This window comes from Pygocentrus nattereri, chromosome 10 (genome assembly GCF_015220715.1).
Source record: "Pygocentrus nattereri isolate fPygNat1 chromosome 10, fPygNat1.pri, whole genome shotgun sequence".
In the NCBI taxonomy this organism is placed as follows: Eukaryota; Metazoa; Chordata; class Actinopteri; order Characiformes; family Serrasalmidae; genus Pygocentrus; species Pygocentrus nattereri.
Window position 1 is genome coordinate 14,550,050 of NC_051220.1, and position 24,945 is coordinate 14,574,994.

General features: G+C 40.5%; 1 protein-coding gene across 4 annotated transcripts; it reads left to right on the forward strand.

The window, feature by feature from the left end:
• Positions 1-14,910: 14,910 nt before the first annotated feature.
• On the forward strand, positions 14,911-20,834 carry LOC108436992. Of its 4 annotated transcripts, none has more exons than XR_001858578.1 (4): positions 14,911-14,987; positions 16,553-16,759; positions 19,106-19,322; positions 19,410-20,834. XR_001858578.1 is itself a non-coding variant. In XM_017713788.2 (4 exons), the coding sequence occupies exons 1-4, from the start codon at positions 15,136-15,138 to the stop codon at positions 19,642-19,644; spliced, it is 1,320 nt and encodes a 439-aa protein (XP_017569277.1). In that variant the 5' UTR covers positions 14,949-15,135; the 3' UTR covers positions 19,645-20,834. The 4 variants fall into 4 exon arrangements, 2 of the variants coding, with proteins under 2 accessions (XP_017569277.1, XP_017569278.1); XM_017713788.2 differs by having other exon boundaries at positions 14,949-15,796; XM_017713789.2 differs by having other exon boundaries at positions 14,949-15,432.
• Positions 20,835-24,945: the final 4,111 nt, after the last annotated feature.

Here is a 24,945-nt window from a genome sequence, read left to right on the forward strand (position 1 = left end):
CAGCAGAGTTTCCAAGGTGTCGCAACCATAGTTAGCGAGACACTATGATACTGCGGTATGGGTAGGTGCTTGAGCTCTGTGAGATCAGCCTGTCGCCTAGGGACACATCGACCTGTGAAAATATTGCCGCTCCGGGGTAGTTTATCATACCCACATCATCAATGTCACTTCCATCGGGTTTCATGATTTTAACGCGGAGGTACAAGAATGTGTTATTCAAATTCGTATAATCTTCTCCATGTCCAGCTATGAAAAACTCCAAAGGAACTTGGATATGTCGGATATTGCAGAAAGCAGTGGAATTTCGTGTTTTTCTCAATAGCCATTTGTGTTAAAGGTACTGTAAAAAGGTCCAATTTTGATTTAATACATTCTTCAGACATGCGGTGAAGCAGAGCCATGATCAGGAAATAGTGTTTACAGTCTTTCTACAAGATGGTCGCGTGGTCTGCTTTCCCTTTCTCTTTCTTTTTGAAACTATGCGACTATACTATGACTATGACTTTGCTGACTATATCGGTTACAATGTTTTTAGCCACTGTTTTTAGATGAGGTTTGGCTATACTAAACCCCCTCTTGAACAATGGTATAGCCATTCTGAACAAATTTCTAAAAATACCACCAAAGCCAGCTCCATACATTGCTGGGCTACCTCTATAGCCAGGCATGATGGCGCCTGCTTGATTTTGGTAGTAAGAGACATAGGGTTCAGGGTCCATTGTGTATGTGTTGAAAGACTCCATTTAAAACCTGATTCGGTGTTTTACAGGTCTGAAGTGTAGTTTTGCAATCACCTTCCTGTAGAAAAAATTGATGTTCTGGTTCTGATCAGTTTTCACCTTTATAGTAATGTCGTTAATGTGTGTCTTAGTTTTGACACGTAGTGTGGCTTGCTGTATCTAACAGTGACAACACCATTGTTGTTCCCTGATATATGTACGCACCATAACAGGGGTACACAGCTGTCACCGTTTGGTAATCGATGATGTCAGTGTAAATATAAAATGTGTAGAAACCTCCGCAGATGTCAACGGTGTGTGGACCATACTGTTTCTGAAAGGTATCCATCCCCCTCACCCGTTTTAACAGCAGAATCAAGGACCACCCCTGGTTTTAGACCTAAAATGATTGCTAGTATCCCATGAAAAACTACACCTACACCAGGCCTCGGCCTTGATATAAACCTTGTGTCTTATTTGATCGTAACCAAGGTGTATTGAATGTTGTGCTAGATGAAAACTGATCTCATCAATCAACATGGGCATGTTGTTACAATATCCTGTAGATTTGTTTTTTCCAATTTTTTTTATCAATCACTATAATGTGTATATCAAATGTGATACATCTTTTGAGGTTTTTGTATGTCCACTATGTAATTTTCAGGAACCCAACAAATTCATGTGTATAGTTCTCCTCATACCCCTTTGTAAAGGGACCCCTGACTTTAGATACTCACACATCACCACCAAACTTATACTTAAATATATTTCCCTTGTCTAGTTTGTTTCCCACACCATACATTGTTTTAAAAAGGATGGATTTTCACTGGATACATCAACAGGCTTCATTTCTATACTCCTATGACAACTGTTGTTGTTGGGAGAGAATAAAGATAGCAAGGCTAATGAAGGAATATATTGTTTTGAATTGTGCTATATCTGTGTTATATATTCTGTATTATGTGTGCCTGTGCTGTGACTGTATTGAGGACATTCTTCTGTCTGTTCTTCTTTATCCCTATATGGTCGTGTTTGTCACACCTGTTACTTATCCTGTATGAGCTAGGTCTAATCTTGGCATCAGTCCAGTGTCATCCTTATGTCTTACGGGCTAGCTAGGTCTCTGGTACCTGTGCGCAAACGAATAAACATCTCTGTACAGAACAGCAGGCTGGGCCCCTGGATTTCCGAGGGTTTGAAACTCTACACTAGTGACAGACAAATTACACCGCATGAGGAAGGGAAAAAAACAAAAGAGCAAACAGATAACATCCTTTAAAACTGCAGCCTGGTGGTGTGTGAGGGGTTGGGGTGGGGTGACATACCAACACAGAATAATCCAACAAGATCTCCTGAGCAAGAGAATAGAGAACATCATGGTCATGACAAGAAAGGGAAACTCAAGCACCATGGAACATCTCAGCTCTGCCCAAGTCTGAATCTGAGGACCACTGAAGATGACTACTATTATTTGTTCTACTAAATGTATAATGAGCAAATGCTTGGGGTAAACATTTACAATCTGAAGGACAAAAAAAGACAAAGTAACAAAGGCAAAAAAGCACTTGTGCATACGTCATATGCAAAAGGGCACCCTTAGAGAAATTACATTTTGTTGAATTTCATAGTGAAAATTAGTGAACATACTTCTGCACATTTAATCCACAATTACTGCTTATTTGATGAATTTAAACTTAAAACATATAATTTATAGAAAAATGTAAACTGTCTTGTGCAAAAGTAATGGCAAATTTCATTTATGTTTTTCTTTCCACAATATGATAAGCTTAGCAAATAAACAGCAATTGTGCACTTAAATGTGAAGAAAATATTGTGTGTTGTCTGTAACTTATTTTCAACAAAACACAACTGACTGAGGATGTTCAAACTTTGCAGAAGACTGTACATAGAGTGAATATTTCCAGGGATCTGTGTTTAAATATGCGATAATGTGTGTGGTTGAGGCTTATCTGCAAGTATGTCTCTGTCCCTGTGAGTGAGTGTGTTCTTGAGAGTGAGAAAGAGATTGAGTAAGGAGACCATGTGCTGTGTACACTCACGCAGAGGCTGGGGACCAGGCTGGCCAGGTTGACGTGGCAGGGTGAGAACATGTGCAGCTGCTGCAGGCAGGGGATGGCCTGGGCCTGCACCAGACAGTCGGGACTGTCCTGCATCATTGCACAACCCACTAAACACGAAGTCCTTACTGTACAAACACCTGCACCCTCCTCTGGACAAAACACATAAGCACATATGTCACATCAACATCTGAATTACAATCACTTTATTTGCAGGTATATGTCATGTACATCCTTGGCACTAGGGAATGGGCAATTTGATGGCTCTAAATCAACAAAATAATTTTTGCATAAGGTGGTGATCAGCAACTTTGCTGCAGAACTGCATGTTTAATATGAAGAAAGAAGACAACTCATCAAAGTGATATTAACAACCATTATATTGAATAAAACACCAAGTACCAATGTGAGAGTTTGAGTCCACAGCACGCATGGGACTGTCTGCAGGCTCTGCAGAAAATTTAATACCATCATTATTAAACGCAGATTTTAATACTTTCTGCTAAAATATTTGACCTATAAGGAGATTATTACTGAAATCAATATCGGCCAACTCCACTTGGCGCTCCCCTCAAGGCAGAGCACCACATTAACAGGTACTCAGAATGGATTAACATTACTGATTTAAGTTAAAGTTGAACACTCTGACGGACACAATATGAAAAAATGGCATAGGAGCATGTCTAAAACGACCATAATGATCTGTGAATATGCACAATTATACAAAAGTGTAAACGACCCCCTGCTGCACCATTTCTAAACAATACCCTTTTGCCCCCATGACCCTGCACAGTGTCTCTTAATACTACTGTCTCACTATGTTTGAGTGAGGCAAAGAGGGAAAAAAATTGACATCTGCTTTAACCTTAACAAACAAACACTGCCAGTGAGGCTTACGGTCAATCAAACGCTGTGGACGGGATGTTGGGTGTATGTTTCAAGAGGAAGCGATGGGAAACTCCAAGCTTTGGCTGTACAGGTGCATTAGCAACCGCTGCTAGTGACATTTTAAACTCAGCAACCAGGGTGAGGATATTCTTGTCCAAGGTTATTTTTTCATGGTAATGATTTCTGACCGACTAAGAGAGCTTGCGCCTGCACATCGACCATGAATGGCTTTGGGCAGAGGCTTCAAGGACTGTATGAGCGGACAAAACCATGCAAGACACTAGAACAATGTGCTTATGGAATCCCAAAACCTGTTTATGCCTTTCAACAAAGCCCAGTACCAAGTTTAATTGAATATATGTCACTGTAGTACACTGCTAAAAAAAAAATAAAGGGAACACTAAAACATCACAATATAACTCCAAGTAAATCACACTTCTGTGAAATCAAACTGTCCACTTAGGAAGCAACACTGATTGACAATCAATTTCACATGTTGTGCAAATGGAACAGATAACAGGTGGAAATTATTGGCAATTAGCAAGAAAAACTCAAAGGAGTGGCTCTGCAGGTGGGGACCACAGACCACTTCTCAGTACCTGCGCTTTCTAGCTGATGTTTTGGTCACTTTTGAATGTTGGTCGTGCTTTCACACTCGTGGTAGCATGAGACGGACTCTACAACCCACACAAGTGGCTCAGGTAGTGCAGCTCATCCAGGATGGCACATCAATGCGAGCTGTGGCTGTGTGAAGGTTTGCTGTGTCTGTCAGCGTCGTGTCCAGAGGCTGGAGGCGCTACCAAGAGACAGGCCATTACAACAGGAGACATGGAGGAGGCCGAAGGAGGGCAACAACCCAGCAGCAGGACCGCTACCTCCGCCTTTGTGCAAGGAGGAACAGGAGGAGCCCTGCCAGAGCCCTGCAAAATGACCTCCAGCAGGCCACAAATGTGCATGTGTCTGCACAAACGGTTAGAAACCGACTCCATGAGGATGGTATGAGGGCCCGACATCCACAGATGGGGGTTGTGCTCACAGCCCAGCACCATGCAGGACGCTTGGTATTTGCCAGAGAACACCAGGATTGGCAAATTCGGCACTGGCACCCTGTGCTCTTCACAGATGAAAGCAGGTTCACAGGGAGCACATGTGACAGACGTGACAGACTCTGGAGACGCCATGGAGTGATCTGCTGCCTGCAACATCCTTCAGCATGACCGGTTTGGCAGTGGGTCAGTAATGGTGTGGGGTGTCATTTCTTTGGAGGGCCACACAGCCCTCCATGTGCTCGCCAGAGGTAGCCTGACTGCCATTAGGTATTGAGATGAGATCCTCAGACCCCTTGTGAGACCATATGCTGGTGCGGTTGGCCCTGGGTTCCTCCTAATGCAGGACAATACTAGACCTCATGTGGCTGGAGTGTGTCAGCAGTTCCTGCAAGATGAAGGCATTGAAGCTATGGACTGGCCCGCCCGTTCCCCAGACCTGAATCCGATTGAGCACATCTGGGACATCATGTCTCGCTCCATCCACCAACGCCATCCACCACGTTGCACCACAGACTGTCCAGGAGTTGGCGGATGCTTTAGTCCAGGTCTGGGAGGTCTGCCACCTCATCAGGAGCATGCGCAGGCATTGTAGGGAGGTCATACAGGCATGTGGAGGTCACACACAATACTGAGCCTCATTTTGATTTGTTTTAAAGGACATTACATCAAAGTTGGATCAGCCTGTAGTGTGTTTTTTCCACTTTAATTTTGTGTGTGACTCCAAATCCAGGGCTCCATTGGTTAATAAATTTGATTTCCATGGATGATTTTTGTTATTTTGTTGTCAGCAAATTCAACTTTTTACAGAACAAAGTATTCAATGAGAATACTAATTCATTTAGCAGTGTATAAGTATCTTCATTCAAGCTTTAAGTCTTAAAATGTTAAGAAAGGTTGTCATGGGGAAAGATTTAGAGTGATATCAAATTAAGGATAAAGGCGACTCCAAACCAGACATAACCAGCGTTCTCAGTTCTCAGTTGGGGGGTCCAAAATCCTACAATCGGAAAAGGTGAAAGAGAGAGAAAGGGACACAAGGAGAGGGAGACCACAGGACAAGCTGTCCTTTCAACATGTGGCCCTAAACATAACTCTCAAGCCCTTCTTATAGCTCCTCTCCCAATTGCCCACGGGTGTAGCTAAGTATAGCTCCAGCTCCACCCCCTGGCCTTAACAGTAACTGTTCAGCCAGCAGAGGGCACAAAAGGGGTCGCCACACTACTGAATTAAATAGGTGTCATTAAGATGATGATTACATCCAGGAAGCCCATAAAGCTTGTGGCTGAATGCTAATATAGCTACAGTAACCAGCTTTTAATCCTGAGCAATGTTTAATGATTCATCTTAACTGCTTTAAATACAGTACAGCCTCCTGTCTGTTCTTCTACTCTGAAATTCATGTGAGGCTCTACGCTGACCAATTATGAAATAAGACACACAGATGAGAACAAATCAGGGCAAGGCAGTGAAAGTGTCACAGAAACCCATTTTCAGTGCAGGCCAGATGTGTGGGAGAATGCCTGAGAGACTTTGTGTGTGTGTGTGCATATGGGATAATGAGGACTGGGTGGGTGGAGGCTGACATGCGACAGACTGTACTTACAGTCGAGAGGGCTGGAAGCTGGATGAGTCATCCTTGCTGTGGATGATGTCATTGCAACGGTCCACAGTGAGGCTGGAGGTGAAGGAGTCACCTACCCAGTAGAGCAGAGCCAGACAGCGGGCCAACAACCAGTGTGTGGAGGGGGCTGGAGAGCCCGTCAGAATGGTAGTCAGCTGCTCCACTAGCCGCTTCTGATTCTGCTTCACATCTGCCTTACACCCACACATATAACAAACACAATGCTGTTACTGAAGAGTAGAGCTCAACTGATAAATCACCGAATGGATATCACCTGCCTGGAAACAAATAGGTTTGGCCCGGACGCATCAATGCAAACAGTCATCCAACATTTGAGAGTCTAATCACTTGGTCCACGGCTACATAAATGCTCCATAGAGGCAAAATTAAGCATCTCAGCTAGCCAATGCTTGAACGATGGAGCTGAAGGTGATCAGCTTCTTAGCCACAATCATAGCAGCCATCACCACCTGTTGTATCTTGTAAGGGAAGGTAAATAATAATGCAGAACACCCGCATATTACGATTATGGGATCAAAGTCTAATTTTATTTCAAGGATTTTGGAAAGCCAATCAAAAATTCTTGACCAGAAGGTCTGCAGCACAGGGCAGGTTATGAACAGATGAGTCAAAGAGCCCTCTTCAATTTTGCATCTTTCACAAAGAGGTGAGATGGATTCAAAAATCTCATGTAATTTAGTCATGGAATAATGCAGCCGGTGAAGCATTTAAAAAATTTTTATTTTAAAAAATGATTCAGACTAGACTTGGAGATAATGGTTTACACAAGACCCTATATGATAGATGTATGAAGGTCAATTTGGATATAATGGTGGTTTTATGAAATCAGGAGATGACAAAAAGAGGTGGGGCAATGTCACCCCACCTTCACCGAGGGTATAAAACATGTGTACAAACTCTCTATATTTGTGAGTGTCACCCAAGGGCCTATTGGGCCTAATACACTCTCCATGCTCAAAAGGAATAAAGGACCTGCACTTCTCGTCTTCTCGTATTTCTTAGTTTTTTTGATTCTTTTTATTTTCTTTCAACAAACAATTTAATTTGTTTTATTTTACAAACCATAAATAGTACTTAGGCTTGGTGGTCAAACAAGTGTCGAGCCACGACAGCAGGTAGAAAAAAAAATGATTACACATAATTGGAGTATGAACCAAAGTTAGTGGTGCATTAGTAAAGCATTTAATCTGGTTTAAGATCTTAAGTGAGTTTTTAATAATGAAATTATTATTTATTAAAGTATTGCTAGGTGACACCTTAGAAAACAAAAAAAACGGTAAGGATGTCTTTGTGACTGATCCGGCCTCAAATTTAACCAACAGTGGTGTAGAATCCAAAATGAGTCCCTCACGTGATCCCAGTTGCCAAAAGGAAATTGCTCTGGCGTTTGCAGCCCAGTAATAATGTTTAAAGTCCACCATCGACTGAAGCTTTCTGTAAATGAATTTTGGAAATACATGGGGTCTTCTGAGCCCATGGGAGAAAAATAGGAAGATTATGAAAAATATATAAAATTCTTGGGAGTGTAATCATTTTAACTGCATTTATTCTACCAATCAAAGACAAGGGGAGCAACTTCCACCTTTCAACGTCGGTTCTTAACTTTTCTAACACAGCTTGAAAGTTTAGCCTAAATATTGTTTTTGGATCCCTGGAAATCTGAAGCCCAAGATAAGTTAAAATGTTCCCTGGCCACCATAAAGGGAAAGGAGGCCAAAAGATTTGGATCAAAATTTTGATAGAGTGGCATCAATTCGCTTTTATTCCAGTTCATTTTATATCCTGAAAGCTGACCAAATAATTTTAGATATTCCAGGAGAGAGGGGATAGAAGATACAGGATCTGAGATGCACAGGAGCAAATTATCTGCATAAAGAATGACTAGAGCCTCCAAATCTCCCATTTTAATACCACAAATATCTGGATGTTTCTGTATTCCCACTGCAAGAGGCTCTAATGCAATATTGAAAAGAAGTGGGGAGAGGGGATCCTCTTGTCAAACACCACGCTGAAGTGAAAAAGGAGTTGAATGGTCAGCATTGGTTAAAATAGAAGATGATGGATGCAAATATATGGCCTTAACCAAATCAATAAAAAAGTCCCCAAATCCAAATTGCTTCAATGCATAAAGCATATAGGGCCATTCCACTTGGTCAAAGGCTTTTTGTGCATCAAGTGAAACAACAGCCGCAGTAGAATTGCTTTTTTTGTGCCACATGCATGGCATTAAGAAGCAAACGCACATTACAAAACGAAAATCTACCAGGAATAAACCCTGTCTGATCAGGGTGAATGATCTCTGATGTGTTTATAGCTAATCGGTTGGCCATTATCTTAGATATTCTTTTTTGATCAAAACTAAGCAGGGCAATGGGTCTATATGAGGCGGGGTCTGTATCATCCTTCCCCTTTTTCAGCAAAAGGCAAATGTTGGCATGATAAGGAATCAGGGAATTGTTTGACGAATATATTGTAAACAAACATTCTCAGCAGAAACGGGCAGAGCTTGGAAGAAAAAAATTTATAAAATTCACAGCCAAAACCATCTGGCCCAGCTGCTTTACCAGAAGGGAAGCTTTTAATGGCCCTGAGGATCTCAGACTGAGCAACAGGGGAATCCAGTGACTCGCTGAGTCAGATAGCCTCGGCAAGGCAAGATCTTTAAAGAAAAAATCCCGATCAGATTCTGAAGCCGAGAATTTGGCAGAGTACAATTCTGTGTAAAAATCTCTAAATCTATTATTGATCTCCTTATGATCCGTAATTAAATCCCCTGATCTTTGTCTCCCAACTCGACTGGTTTCCTCTTAAGTTTAAGTAAAAAGTGTTCAACTCTGCCTGAGAATAGTATTATATCCATACCTAAGTTGTAAAATTTTATTATAATCTGAAATTGAAAGGGAAGACTTATATTTCTGTTCTAATATTTTTAGAATATTATCAATTTCGACAAGACTCCGGTTCATTTCTTTTTTCTTTGAGGATTCGAATGCCAAGATATAGCCACGGACAACAACTTTGAGCGTTTCCCAGAGAGTGGAGTCTGATACATCTGCTGTATTGTAAATTCTGCAAACTTTACCTTCATGTAATTGACAAAGGCAGGATCTGATAAAAAATTTGGATTAAATTGCCATGCATACACTGGTTTGGAGACAATGTTCTGAAGCTCACATGTAATTGGGCTGTGATCGGATATTAATATATTATGATATTTAACATTGCAAACTTTGGATACTAACTCAGAAGAAACAAGGAAGTAATCAATCCTTGTATAAGACTTATGTACATGTGAGTAATGTGAATAGTCCCTGCCAGTTGGATAACATAGCCTCCAGATATCCACAATGTTCCCTGCTTTGAGTAGATTATTAAGAGTTTGTACTGTGGCCAACATGGGTGGAGTCTTAGTTGAGAGTCTATCCAGATATGGATCTAAATAGCAGTTGAAATCTCCCCCCATAATAATGTTCTCACTCAAGGCAAGTGGGATCAGACCAAAAATTTTACAAAAAAAATCAGGACAATCAAAACTAGGGCCATAGATATTAATCAGTGTGAGAGGAAATGAATTAATATGGCCAGATACAATAATGTATCTTCTCAAGATTAAATTTAATTTTTTTTTTTTTTTTAAAGAATAGCCACACCCCTAGCTTTTGAAGAAAATGAGGCCTGGAATACCTGGGATATCCAACGTACTCTAAGCATAGATTGCTGGGTGGGGCTAATATGCGTTTCTTGCAAAAGAATTGTCAGCTTTCAACATCTTCAGATGCGAGAAAACCCGACCCCTTTTGATTGGATGACCCATTCCTCTAACATTCCATGAGGCTAAGGTGATGCCAGAAGTACAAGTATTAATCCTAGATGACATCTGACTCATAGTGCACAGGAGTAACCTTATCTGAAGAGACCAAAGAAACTACAAGAACAAGAAAACTGACAACTAGAAAAAAGACATACAACTAAAACCCCACAAATAGACCTATTTCCACCCCGGGAATGTCTAAATAATCCCATAAGTTTAGGTAGGCCAACAGCTATAGAGTAACTACCTCCATTACGCAAACCTGCAGCAACGGCTGTCAGGAGCCCCAGAACCAAGCAAATCGCACAACACAAAAAGAGAAGCTAGAACACACGTGTCTCTAAATACTTAAAAAAGGAATAAAATAAAAATTATTCTGTTTGAATACAAACAGGCTTATATTCAACAATATCCACAAACACTAAAATTTATAATGCAACTGCAGACGTCTTATTGCACAAGAAAGATCAATATTAACAGTGAAGAACCAAAATAAAGAGTATAGTAAAATAAAAAAATAACGACTGCCGTAAACACGGCAGTGTTAAAAATAGTACTGAAACAATGACACCGTTCAGTCCACAGCTAAGCCGAACGATAACAAGTAGTTTTGAACAAATTCTTAGGTAATGTTCAGCTTTTACCTCTTTGTAGGTCAGAAGACTGAATAAGCTCACCCTTCACTCATGCTTGTTAGTCTTCGAGACAGAACTCACAAATGCTTTCGCTTCTGCCAGTTCAGAAAAGTTCCGTGAATGACCATCAACTTCGACGTGAAGCCTCGCAGGATACTGAAGAAAGTGAGTTATTTTCAAGTTCCTGAGCTCTTGCAACACCTCCGTGAATTGCTTCCTTTTCTCCATAACGGAGCTGGTGTAGTCCGGAAAAATTAGTACTTTATGTCCTTGAAATTGAAGAGGACCATGGGATCTCCAGAGCTGCAAGATCTTTTCCTTGATTTGAAATAGATGAATCCGTGCAATGAACGGTCGAGGCTTGGCACCCTCAGCCGGGCGAGGACAGAGCGATCTATGCGCTCGGTCCACCAGTAGGGGCAGTTTGAAATTTTCTTCACCCAAAAGTTTGGGCAGCAAACCAGCCACAAAATCCATGGGGCGTGCTGCCTCCGCAATTCCAATTATTCGTATGTTATTTCGTCTGGATCGGCCTTCCAGATCGTCCATTTTCAACTGCATGATGGCGTTGGCTCTCTCTAGCCCCTTTAGTGCTGCCTCTAATGCATCAATTCGTGAATCATGAGCCGAGACAGTTTCGCCAAGCGAACTCAGGGCTTCTTTAAAATCTTTCAGCTCTGTCCGGACCACCGCCAGGGTTTGCTCCATGTTGCTTAGCAGGGAGAAGATATCAAGCCCACCTTAGACAGACGTTGTCAAGTTCTTAGCCCACGTTGGAGGAGAATCGGCGACTGTTACGCCTGTTACCCGCATGCCACGTGTGGGAGAAGCAGTTGAGGCCGGTTGACGATTCTCCGTGTCCTTTGAGGTTTTGGCCGATTTCGGAGCCATTTCGAACCAAACTGTCACTGTGTCGATGTCAAACCGTGCTAGTAAAGTTCAGAGACCAAGGAACACTCAAATTTCCAAAATAAATAGTAGAAAAACTGAGTTAAATCAGCTTGGCCTGGAGCCCCCAACTAAAACGCATCTACTCCATTACATGCTCCCTGGCCCCCCGCCCCTAGTTTCTTTAATTCTAGAATCTGGAGTTTTACATCTATACCATCTTTGGATTTCACAGTCTCTTATTGTGATACTACAGTGCTACACAAATCAAGTTTTAAAATAAGTGAGCTCTAAAGAGCATATCTTAATGCATACATGGCTTTGCACATAGATGTATTTAACCATGTGTGATTATTATATCAACTTGTATAAACTTAAATCCAGCAGTTAACCCGTGAACATGGGCTAATAGAGTATCATGCTAAACGATACAGCATGCAGAGCTGAAACTAAAAACCTTTACAACACGGACACATTCCCTTGCCTCATAGTCCTTCCAATGCTTATTACTGGAGAACAGTCATAATGACCGTTGGTCCCTGGATCTAATCCCTGGAACTCCTTACGTTTTTCATCTCCATCTTCTTTTGCCATGCTTTCATATGTGTGAATACCTCCTCTGCAGGCATCCTCTCCAGCAGAATAACTGGCTCTGATGAAAACCCAAAATAAATAAATACATATATAAATAAATACATGCACACATACATATTTTAAAAATAAATAAACAAAACACAGATAGAATTGACAAATTAATCACAACCTGTGTGGTTATTAAAAAAGAACAATCATCAGGCTTGAAGGCTTCTCTAATGGACATAATAGACAAAGGGAATGACATGTGATTAACCATAAAATTAATCAGCATTACCTTTCCCTTCTCGATCTCCATCCACATTTGTGCCAGGATCTGCAGTTGGTGGCTACTTGCCAAGTCATCTTCTGGGACTTAGGTGGTGAAAGTGTGAGCACACGTTTCTTGGCCTTCCTGGACGGCATCTTCAGCCTGTGACTGCTGCATCTTCAGGTGGAACGAGTCATTTTTATCCATCTGTGCGTTTAGCGCATCTTCCTTGAGCTCTTCTGCCGTTGAACCTTTGCCACAATGTGATCACAATGTGCTCATGGCCCGTCCTTACAGACTGTTGGACAGGAGCGCCATGATAAACTTCTGCCGGTGAATGATACATCTGGATGTAAAGTGGCCAAACCCAATCATTCAGAGTTCTATAATTCATCAGTCCTGCCAAAAGGTTGAGAACAGAAAAAGCAGAATTAAGGGGCCATTTTTCAATTTAGAGGTCATGTACGGTATAGATCAGAGGTCTTCAAAATGTGGATAATGAACATGATCAGGGACAGCCTGGACAAAATGAAAATACGTATTTCAGCACTGTTACATCTCTTAAGAACACGCCTACTTACCTATTCATTCTCGCTTGCTAATTCTTTATATGGATTATCCCTTAAAAAAAAAAGAAAAAAAAAAGACAACACTGAACCAAGTGCTGCATAACTAATACTGGTTCGCTAGACTGATACATTTTGGCATATAGCCCAGGCGCTAGCAGTTAGGATTGGAGTATGGCAGATGCATGGTGGGTATTGTAGTGAGAGAATGGTGATTGAGAACTCATACAGATTCACACCAAGTTTACTTAGTCTTACACAGCTAGATAGAAGGTTGAAAAGTAAACACACGCATAAGCATAGAAAGAACTGTCATGTTTAGCAAAAATGTTAGAATCTCTAGTGAACTAGCAATTAAAATTATTTCTTCATGAAAATTCTGTTTTATCTAAATATCAGTCTGGTTTCAGAGAAGGTCACAGCACTATCTCTGCTATGACACTGGTTTTAAACAATCTTTATTTAGACATAGACAAGAATAAACTTTGTGCAGCTGTTTTTATTACGTATAGCGTTCTATAAGCACAAATTAGTTTTAAATGCCACGAAAACATGCTGTTTTCCAGATCTTTTAATACTGATTTTAGTACTGTAAATATTACTACCCTGGCAGGATCCACTATTGATAGAGTCACAGAATATAAATACCTTGGCATATGGCTGGACGATAAACTCAGTTTAAAACCACACATAAATAAACTAAGGTTAACATTAGCTAAATGTTGTCACTGGACAACAAAGAGTCGTTCACACTATCACAATACAACGAAGCAGAAAGGTTAACAAAAACTAACTGGAATCTTGCATATTTGCAGATTTAAGTTTAAAAGTCGACGCCGTTAGCCATCTGGCTAACAACATCCACACAGTACACTTACCCTTTCAGCCTAACGGACGCTTACTACAAATAAACAAATCCAGCTGGGATACGTGTTAGTTACCTCTATACTCTAAAACAAGCGACTGCGAAACATCTGTTAATGTCTTAATAAAACGGTGACCGAATTTCCTCCGAATTGCAGCGGCTCCACAATCTACTCAGTCATCTACTCGGACTTCGCGTCTTCTGAATTTTCCCACTACGTGCTGGTGACGTCATATCCGCTGCTGAGGAAGGAGAAATGTTTTTCACGATTCAGTTTTACTGAACCGATTCTTTTGAAACGTGTTTTAATGAAATGAATGTCCAACACTATCAAAATAAGTTCTTAAAGGGCATTGACATTGAATTTTCCAGAATTTATTGAAAATAATTTGATGCGGTGTGTAAATATTGTTAAAGCTTTAAATAAAATTCTCACGCTCCAGTCTATACGGTTTGCACAGAGAAACTAAGGCGCAAAAACAGCCCATTTTAAATAGAGTTTTTGTGATGTGGAAAAAACAACAAATTTACATATCTGCTAATTTAGCCTACATCAGTTTACGGTAAAGATATAAAGAATATTTCAGCATGGACTACTTTTTGAGCGAGGCACAACACAGGATAGCCAATCAGAACAGGGGTTATTTACATATAACAGAGTTTAAGGCATAGTTTAAGGGACCCAGAGAAGACTGAATATGATTATTTACCATTACATTTTGGTACAGTAATCCTCAAAAAAGTTATTAGTGGAGCTTAGACAAAAAAAAAATGGTAAATTAAAGAAAAGGGGATGTATCCTTTAAATGTGTACAGCATAGTATTTTAGGCGGCTCATTTTCAATTCCAAAAATGTTATTCGAACTTCATTAACTTACCGTATATGTAAACGCTGCTTACATGTTACAAAAACGTCAATGTAGATGGACACATGAGTCGTTTGGACGGATTCGTCGAAAAGATCCGGTTCTTAAAAGCGAGTCGGACATAGCTGTTCGCGAGGTGTGTGTCTCTGCTTGTGCACATTTTTTAGCGTTGTCAGAGGATTCTCTGAAGGCAAACTGAATATAGATTTAAACTCGTTTGGAAATATTGCACATGAAGAAGGTGGCGTGTTTAGCTAGCTACAGACAGTAATCTGGAGAAAACCATGTCAGTCACTGGGCTACCGGAGGAAGTGTGGTACCATGTGTTTGAGTTCCTCTCGCCTCCTGATAAGCTCAGCGTTCGTGCGAGCTGCAAGTTCTTTAAGAGGGTGATAGACCGCCCTGGCTTGTGGAGGAACAGCACGGTGTACCTAGAAAAAATAACTTCATATAAGTCTCATTTCTGGAGGACTCTCAGCAAGAGGAAGACCAACTCGGTTGTGGTATTAAAGGCAAGTGGTGTGAGGGAGTGGACGGAGCTGGGATGCCGCTTACCCTGGCTAGCCTCACTCACTATACAGGTGTGTGGTGACCCCGAAGCTCTTGGGACACTCCGTCGTTTAAATAAGCTGAAGAGGCTTGAAATTCGCCAGTGCCGCTGTCCGAGCCTTGCAGCTTCACTGCCATCGCTGCTCCAGTTGACACATATCGGTATATGTGAGGTCGTTTGCGCCCCCAGAACGGACATTATTAATGCTGTTTCCCAGCTCCCTAACCTCACATCTCTTCACTATCATGAAAGCAATAAACCTATTCCTAAGGCAGCTCTTCACAAAATCTTGCGGTGCCTACCAAACCTAAAACATTTGTCTTTAAAAATGGGAGCAAACCAAAGCCCTCTGCCCTGTGATTACTTCTGTCCTGCTAAAGCGAACCAAATGTCTGGTAAGTTAAGATTTGAGCCCTATTCGAACTGGATTCGTTTTTCCAGAGGAGGTCCGGTGATGTCATTTGTGTGTGATTTGACAGACCGACTGGTTCAGGATAAAGGATCTCTGTAATTTACCCAGTTAGCCCGGATCAAAACGTCATCGCGCAGATGTTCAGCATTATGCAACACACGCCGAACAATGGGCCTCATTTACCAATATCGCCATTAGTTTTTACATGAATGTGTTCATGAGAAATGTCCTGTGAAAAATTCTACATCAGATTCTGCAGGATTGTTAGCATCTTTGTGCTCTTGAGTGTGAGCAGAATCTGTTCTTACATCAGAACAAATTCCAAACAAGAAGATACTAGTAAACCTCAGAATCTTTGTGAAAACTGCATAAGTGGGATTTAAGAAGAAATTTCCTCTTAAGAACGGTTGGTGAATGAGGCCCTTTGGCAACATGTTTGTTTTCAGGTAGGGTGGTGTTGTTTTCTATTACCCAGTGTTGTTATCACATTGCTGAGATGTCGTTTCAAGCAGAACTGCTATTATTGTGGGAGCTCTGAGACTGGCAATTTAAAGGAGGTCATTCAGTCCAGACACTTGTAAAAAACTATGGACATAGAAAATTAGTGCTGGGTAAAGCTAATCCAGCTCAAATATGGCTTTAGAAACATTTTAATTCAGCAATGGTTATGGGATTTATAATAGCTGATAATATTTGATATGATTCTGACTTGTACGTAACTGAGTTCTTCTGACCACAGGTGAGCCAGTGTGTGGAGCTCTAGGCCTGACCAGTCTGGAGCTGCTGAACTACATGGACCCCATGCTCTCTCCAGTAGCCCTGCAAGGCCTACCCTCCCTCAAAAGTTTGACTGTGCAGTATAGAGGCTGGACTCTAGATTCAAGCCTGTGTCACCTTAAAACATGGCTGTCAATGCTGCCACTTCTCTCAGAGCTCAGCATTTCTTGTGAGTATTAGGATAACAGACACCAGCAATAATATGTTTTACATATAGGTGTGAGAAAAAATGTTTGAGATCCTTTGCAGGATTAGCAGGATTTCTGCAAAAAAGGCTCAAATGACACAGCAGTGTAAAGCACAGCTTGTTTATTAAATAAGACAATTTTCCCAAAACCCCAGTCTGCAGTTACAGACTGTAGTCTGTCTTTTTCTCTGCATAATTTGTCAGCCCCTGTTCAATGTTCAGGACCCTTCTGGGACTGCCACAGAACAGGTATTATTTGGGTGGTGGATTACTCCCTGCACTGCAGTAACATTGACATAGTAGTTTTATGTTAGGCCGAAACCTACTTCATGCAAGCACACAAGGACGAACGCAGACACTTCAAACTAAGCAAATGGGGTTTCACACATAGTTGCGTTTAAAAATGTGTCAAGATGCATTTCATAACGTGATGCAAGTGCGAGCTGCATTCTGAGCATTATAGCAAGGGGCGCTAAACAACAGCCAAGCTTGACCACGCGGTCTTGTACCCCCAGCATGCTTTCTCAACTGCCATAGCAGACAAGCAGTTGAGTCTCATGCAATCATAAAAGTATGATTGACTATCGCATTTCCAATCCAAGAGAAGTTGTAAAGCACCTCACTCTCCTCTACTGTCCATGTTTAGTTGTTGAGGCTGTTGGAATAACAGTAGATCCTGCTCTGATTTCTACTCTATTTCCCCCTTCAGCACCGAGTGTGTTCACCTCCACAGAACATAATAACTCACGAGTTTGTATAGAAGGACCTATAGAAGTATGTTTCGGGTCTTAGTGTGTGTTGCACTGCTACAAGTACATCACATACAGCAGTGTTGCTGGAGTTTTAAAAACTGCGTACATATCGTCCCCTCTATTAGATACACCTAACTTGCATTTATAACTTTAGATACAATAGCAGCAAAAAAGGGTTATTCTGTTGTTACAGTGTCAAGCTTGTTGGTGCTATATAGAACCATTCTCAACAAGGTTCTAAATAGAACCATATACAACACATCAATTTGAAGATACATTTCACCATGCAACTCCATAGAACCATATAAAACTCATGGTTCTGAATAGACCCATTGCCTTTACTAAAGAACCCCTAAAAACATGTTTTAAGTGTGTAGCTCCATGGTATTTGGACCTGATAAAATGGACAGTGAGTGTAGCTACAAAGAAAGTATACCAAATAAAGCATATAGTGAGCGTAGCTTCTAAATTTCATGTCTCGGCTGATCAACTTCATTTGGGTTAAGAGAAAATATACTCAAATTGGATTTTTAGAATAACCTTTCCAGTAATCTTCAACAGTAAACAAAATCTACACAGTTATAAGGTATAAGTATGATATACTCTTATATGATTTAGAAAACAGAAAGAGCTTAGAGAGGTCTGTGGGCAGAGGTGGAAAATTACTCAAGTAAGAGTATATGTCTAGTGTTTTGGAAAACTACTTAATTCATTAAGTTACTTTTTTGTATGTCTGCAGTAAAAATCTGCAAATGTTTCTACATCAGCTACATCAGTGTAACAAATCTGTACAGACAAAACTAAGGTAAATAATGGTATTAAGTGAAAAATCCTGAGAGATCACAGTACGCACATGTATACATCATTCTGTGAACTGTGCCAGGAACAAAGTTTACAATAATGTACATGAATTTCAGTTAGTTGACTCCATATGGCTTCCTAGTTTACTTTTACTTTGTTTCTGACAAAGACGTTTAGGACTCCCGAAAGGCTGTGCAGAGTTGCCAGAGTTGGCTGTACCCTGGTGTATCTGAAGGTTCTTTATTAATGTGAAGTGAGCTCTGTCCAATGGAATTAACATCCGCATTAAACTGGATTTACTGTACATGGCTGTTCTATCTCCACAACAGCGATTAAACCAGGTTATATTTTAAGTGGGTAAACTGTAAAAGTATGGGGTGACACAATTCAACTAGTAGCTAGTTGACTGGTGCTTGTCATAAAATAATCACATCAGAATTTATGTTTAATAAATAGATACATAATAAAAGTAAGAATAAAATAGAAAATACTGTACCTGCTTAGCTAGGATTAGCTAGCTAGACATTTAGTCTAATCATAGTCATAATCATATGCTCCTAATTTATTTGTATTCTGTAATGTTAAAAATTAGTAGTGCAGTAAAATTTCATTGTAAATGAACTCAAATATGAGTAACTGTACTATGACTTAATTTTTTCATTATCAAAATGTACCATTGGAGGGGAAATGTACTCGCGTGTTACGTCTATGGTACATCTTGTTTTGCAACCTAATATTTCTTTTGCATTTTTACAAGGTTGTTTGTGTTTTCCAGTGGGGTATCAGCTTGGTGCCTATGCTAACTCGGTGCCTGGAACAGTGCAGAGCTTGTCGCTTAAAGGAGTGGTGGGGGAGCTGAAGGCCTTGTGGGAAATGGCACAAAAGGTGCCTGATCTCTTGTGCCTTCACTTGGACCTGTGCTGCCATGAAAGGCACAGCTTTATTGCTGAGGTTCCTCAGCTTTTCCCTAAGCTTCAAATCCTGAAAATTAGGTCAGAGCTTCATCTTCAGTAATAGAATTCAAATCTGTCATGTATGTTATATAAATGCTGAATCTTTTTATGTTTTTGTTCTTTTAGACACCACAATGTTCCTGAAACAGAGTTTCTTCAGCTTTCACAGATGTCCTATCTTAAGTGCGTAGAGGTTTTAGATCCTCACAATTTGAGCCCCAATTCAGCTCTAATGGATCTGACTCACAAACTGCACATCCAGACCAACAACAGAGTCCATGTGATTTATTCCTCAGAACCAAAGGATCGAAATGTTTGCTTTTGTGCAAAATCTTGTTTCAATTTTTCTGTTCCACCTTAAATGGCGCCGCGTTACATTCTGGCACCTCAGGCACCATTGAAGGTGGAACAGGTAAATTCGGACGAGAAGCTGGAGAACAAGAACCTGACTTCATCTTCGTAAAAAGTAGACCATTCAGAGACATTTTATAAGAAACTGTTGTACTTTTGTGTAAAAGTTTCCAGTTGGTGATGCAAGAAAAGTGGCTACAGCTGAACTAAATTTTAAAGCAGAAGAAAGTCTGCATTGTTGTTTATTATATTTTTACTCTACACTAGGAAATTTGCATGTACTGAGACACACGTACAGCCAAGATGGTAAAATGGACTCAAAATGTTGTGGCTCCCAAGGTGGTTTGATTTGTTGAAAAGACAAAATGACTCTTACTAACATTTGGTTGCCGACCCCTGCAATAGCTTTTATTGTAGTGAAGCGATGTTTTTAATGAAAATTTATTTTTGCCATTTGTGAATCGATTCAGAATCATCCACGTCCACATGCGATGCATATAAAATCGATTCCCCCCAGTTGCAGAAGAAGAGCATCAGGAGAGTGTGACATCAGTCTTTTAATTCCTTCAAGCATAAGTTGTATGAGGCCTTGAAATATTGTACCAGAAGCAGTTGGTAGCATTCTCCAAAGAGCATGGGTTCACATCTTTATTCATTTGATTTGGGTTGTCAGCTGGTAGTACAGAAATACTGATTTTATAGACACTGTATTTCCAGTTGTGAAGAAAATGAATTGCTCCAATGATTTCCTGCTAATTACTTGGAAAGGAATAAAAAAAAATCTTAAGTAATTGCCTAAGCTGCTCTCTTGGTCACCTACAAAATCATATGGTTAGTGCCATCATCATGAGTTAATAACAGTGGCTTGTTTTCAGATTTGATTTTGCCTTTGCTAACCTTTAGTCACACTGTATAAGAGGGTGATTTTTGTCATTGATATGATCAGCTAACCATGAAGCATTTGCTGGATGACTCGGCAAAAAAAAAGTAAACTAATGCCAGACTAATGTCTTCTGAATGACTGCACAATTTTCATATGAAGAGAAATGTAAAACTATGGAATGGGAAACATGTGACACGTTCAGAAGACATGGTGTCTGACATGTTGCGTTAGCAAACATGGTGGCCCGACGCCTTAATGAGAGACACTACTTGTACCACTGTATGTATAGCTCAATAAATATTGCCCGTATCAGTGTATATACTGTCAATGATGTGTGCAAAGAGTCTGTCATGCCTTAGTTAAGTCAGCTAGGGGAAAATGCAGTTGGATTTTTGAACAGGAATTTCTGCTGCTGACATTAAGCACACTGCCAACAAAGCACTGGGTAAAGTACAAAATGTCACTGGCTCAGTCAAATCCCTACATGACCCATCTGAAAATGTATGGAGAAGGTGCTCCTTTGACATTTTTCTGAACTACAACAGTTCAGTGAGACAAATGAGAAAACACTGATAAATTGAATCACAAAATGTTAGACAAAATTATTTTATGGGACGATGATGCCTTAAAGGGGAAGTGCTCTGAAGTTCAATGATAGTCTTGAAGTTCAACTGTCAGTCTAGTGAACATTCAAGAGTAAACTGTTTTTGGATAGTTGTTTACTTTCCATTCCAGAACATTTGAATGAAAGTTGAATGTAATTTGTCTCTATGCAGTACCAAAATAGCCTGATTAGCTTCAGTACTTCCTGAACAGGTTGTTATGAAGCGTTGATTGTTACTTGAACACAAATACATTTTCATCTCTGTGTTAAAAGAAGCAACAACACTAAGTAAACCTGAGAAATGGCTCAGAGTGAACACTTGTAATATTATTTCCAAGGTCTGGGAACAGCTTTTCAAAGAGCTCATGTCCTCAAGCTTGAGAGCTGGCACTTAACCTGATGCAATAGGACCTAGATCAGGGGTCGGCAATTATTATGTTAGTTCTTTTTTTACATTTTAGTTCTAAATTAGAAGATTATTGTGATCTGGAAATATTAAAATAAAATTATATTTTATTATTTTTCGTCACACTTGCGTCACACACGGAAGCAGTTATACTCGCCAAAATGCTGTCCATTTATCGCGACTTTCAACCCCAGGTAGGCCAAGTGTGGAGAAATGGAAGAAGAAAAATTTCTGAAGAAAGTAGAACATTTAATGATACCTGGGCAGATTCATTTGCGTTTACATCCGACGAGAGTGGCCTACCAGTATGCCTAATTTTTGGAGAAACACTGGCTAACAACAAAAGGTCAAATGTCGCAAGACATTTACAAAATAAACACAGAGCCTTCGCTGAAAAATATCCTATATAATAGATGTCTGCTCCCAAGCATCAGTTATGGCGGTAATATACATAAAATCTATGGAATGTCCATAATTATCACTGAATCTATAGCATATTGTTGACAGGCTGTGCATTGTATTCAATGTGATTTGTAAACCATCATGTATGGTATAATCATTAACGTTTACGTCGTGTTGAGTGCGTGTGTTTTGCACATTAAAACTAGTAGCCGACTCATACTCGTCATTTAAACATTGCAATCGATCGCTAATAGACATCTGTGCCCAAACATCATTTGTGTCACTAACGCACAGATTGTTGTCTGACTCCCGATACCTTTTAGACCCCATTATTTTTGTTTGTCTGCTTTTTTTTTGCTGATAATTATTTAAACAATAATTTATCACCTACTGATGATGTGGTTTGTTTAATAGGTAAACAGGAAAATGTTTTCAAATTGCCAAACAATAACTACTTAGATGGTCCTGCAACAGACAATTTTGTTGAAGTTTTTAACTGTAAAACCCTGTTGAGTTAAATATTACGTCTGTTAAATATTTAAAATGTGTATTTTGTTCTTCGTGCATAACCTGTGTATAAGCCTACGCTGCTCAATAGTATTTTTCGTAATTTCATGAGATTGCTGACCCATCAATGTTTTAAACTCATCAATGTCGCTAGAAAGGTAAGAGCTGCTTACCCGACATTCGTATTCCTGATTTGCTTTTAAAACCTCTCCATCAATGTCTCGCACTTCTGATATTGGATTTAGTCCTGTATTAATTAATCTAGTATCCACGGCATCGTCCGGCTTTTCTGTGAAACTGTTCTGGTCCCACATATTTAAAAGCTCCTCAGTCCAGACCACAGTGTCAAACTCCGAAGCTGCTCCTGTCTGCTCCACATGGCCACCGGTATGCAAATCTGTGAACAGTTTAAGAAAAAAATCATTTACACACAACCGTTAATGTTAAAAATTACATTGTAAAAAGTTTTCACTTTAATTTGTTATTTCTTACCCACACATTTGTAGCTATCATTAAACCGAAGACGTTTCCTGCGTGAAATCGAACCGTTATTTGTACTCACACACATTCTTGGACGTTTTCCACGGGAAGCTGACATATCATCAGCACTTTGACTCTTTCCACAATGTGGCAGGCCCCCAGGACTGCTTTTTAAACATGGCTTAAATGCAGTCGAAGCGCCAGGTTCGCAAGCCGCGGAGGTACTGGGTGCTGCGTCAAATCCTGGCGGGTCAGAGCTGCTACAGAAAATAAGAGTTAGTATTACACGCCAACAACTAACACAGAAAAATATACAGTATAAAACAGTCAACTCACACAATGGATTCTCATGACCTGCTGTGTTCACAGATTCTGTAACAAAATAAATTATTTTGACAATATCAGCAACTACATATAAATAAAATAATAATAAGAAACTGTGACAAACCTTCACAAAGTTGAGATAATCCTTCAATACTTCTAATAGCAAGGATCATTTCAAGATCAGATGTACCTAGACCAAGAAAATCCTGTTAAACAAAGAAAAATTCTGATGCTGTTTGAATTTCTTATAACAGAATATTAGGCAAAAGTCTACGGCATGCAGCATACTCACCGAGAATGTTATAGTGTTTGTACTAAGTGCTGTTTAGTTAGCTGTTTGGTGGAGAAGGTCGACCAGTTAGAAGTGCGTATCTGGGGATTATTAAGGGATAGGCAGCCAGAGGCAGTGTTAGCAGCTCCGGGTACCCTAGAGAGAGTTAGCACCCCCTTGACTCCGGTGTCAGAGCCCTCACAGCAGGGCGAATGGGAGACGACTCGGCGGTCTAGCCGGAAAGCTAAGGCTAATGCTAACGCTGAGGCCAAAGCTAGCCCACCGGAACACCACGCTCCTCCGATTCGCGTATCAAACAGGTTTGCCCCGCTCGGTGAAGCACCCACTGTGAAGCCTGTTAAAAGTACTCTGGTCATAGGAGGCTCGATTGTTCGCTCAATTGAAGTTAGCTACTCCTTTAGGGGCACCAGCGGTTACAGTTAGATGCTTATCGGGAGCCAGAGCGCCGGACATTAGTGGCAACCTTAGATTAGCTGATAAGAGATATTCAAGGATAGTCACTCATGTAGGGGCCAATGATATCCGTCTGCGGCAGTCTGAGACAACTAAGGCTAATATTAGAGAGGTGATTAAACAGGCCCAGACAATGTCGATGCCGTAATCTGCTCTGGCCCCATCCCAATGCGGCGCGGCGCTGAAGCCTACAGCAGGCTTGCGGCGTTAAACTGCTGGATGTCCAAGTGGTGTTCCGAAAATCAAGTGGGCTTTATAGACAATTGGTTACGTTTTGAGGGCAAGCCTGGTATTATAGGTGGGGATGGTGTCCACCCCACGTGGGAGGGTGCTGCCTTACTTTCGTGCAGCATAGCTCATAGTCTCTTAGTTAGTTGGCAGAGTAGTGTAAACCGCTGCTCACAGTCCAGCGCCGGAACCAGGCCGCAGACAGACAGGCTAAACTGACCGTCTGCGATCCGTCTTGAGGCGTCACCCAAGATCAACTTTATAGAGACTGTGTCTTTGCCCCGAATAAAAATTAAATTTAATCATAGAAAAACTCAATCAGTCCGTTTAAATAACCTAATGAACATATATCCATGTTCTGATGATAGCACTAACACATTAGATCTAAAACTTGGACTACTTAATATAAGATCACTAAACCCTAAAGCAGTTGTCGTAAATGAAATTATAAGCAATCATAAATTTGACTTTTTTTGTCTTACTGAAACGTGGGTTAGACCAGATGAATATTTAGCTTTAAATGAAGCCACGCATGTAGGCTATAATTATGCACATAGGCCAAGATTATCAGGCAAGGGAGGTGGAGTCTGTATAATATACCAAAATACTCTCGATATTAGTCAGAAACAATGTGACACTTTTACTTCCTTTGAGGTCCTCTCTATTCATGTTACAAATCCGGTTACAAAAAAGAAGGCGTTTTCATTATTTAACATTTACAGACCACCAGGG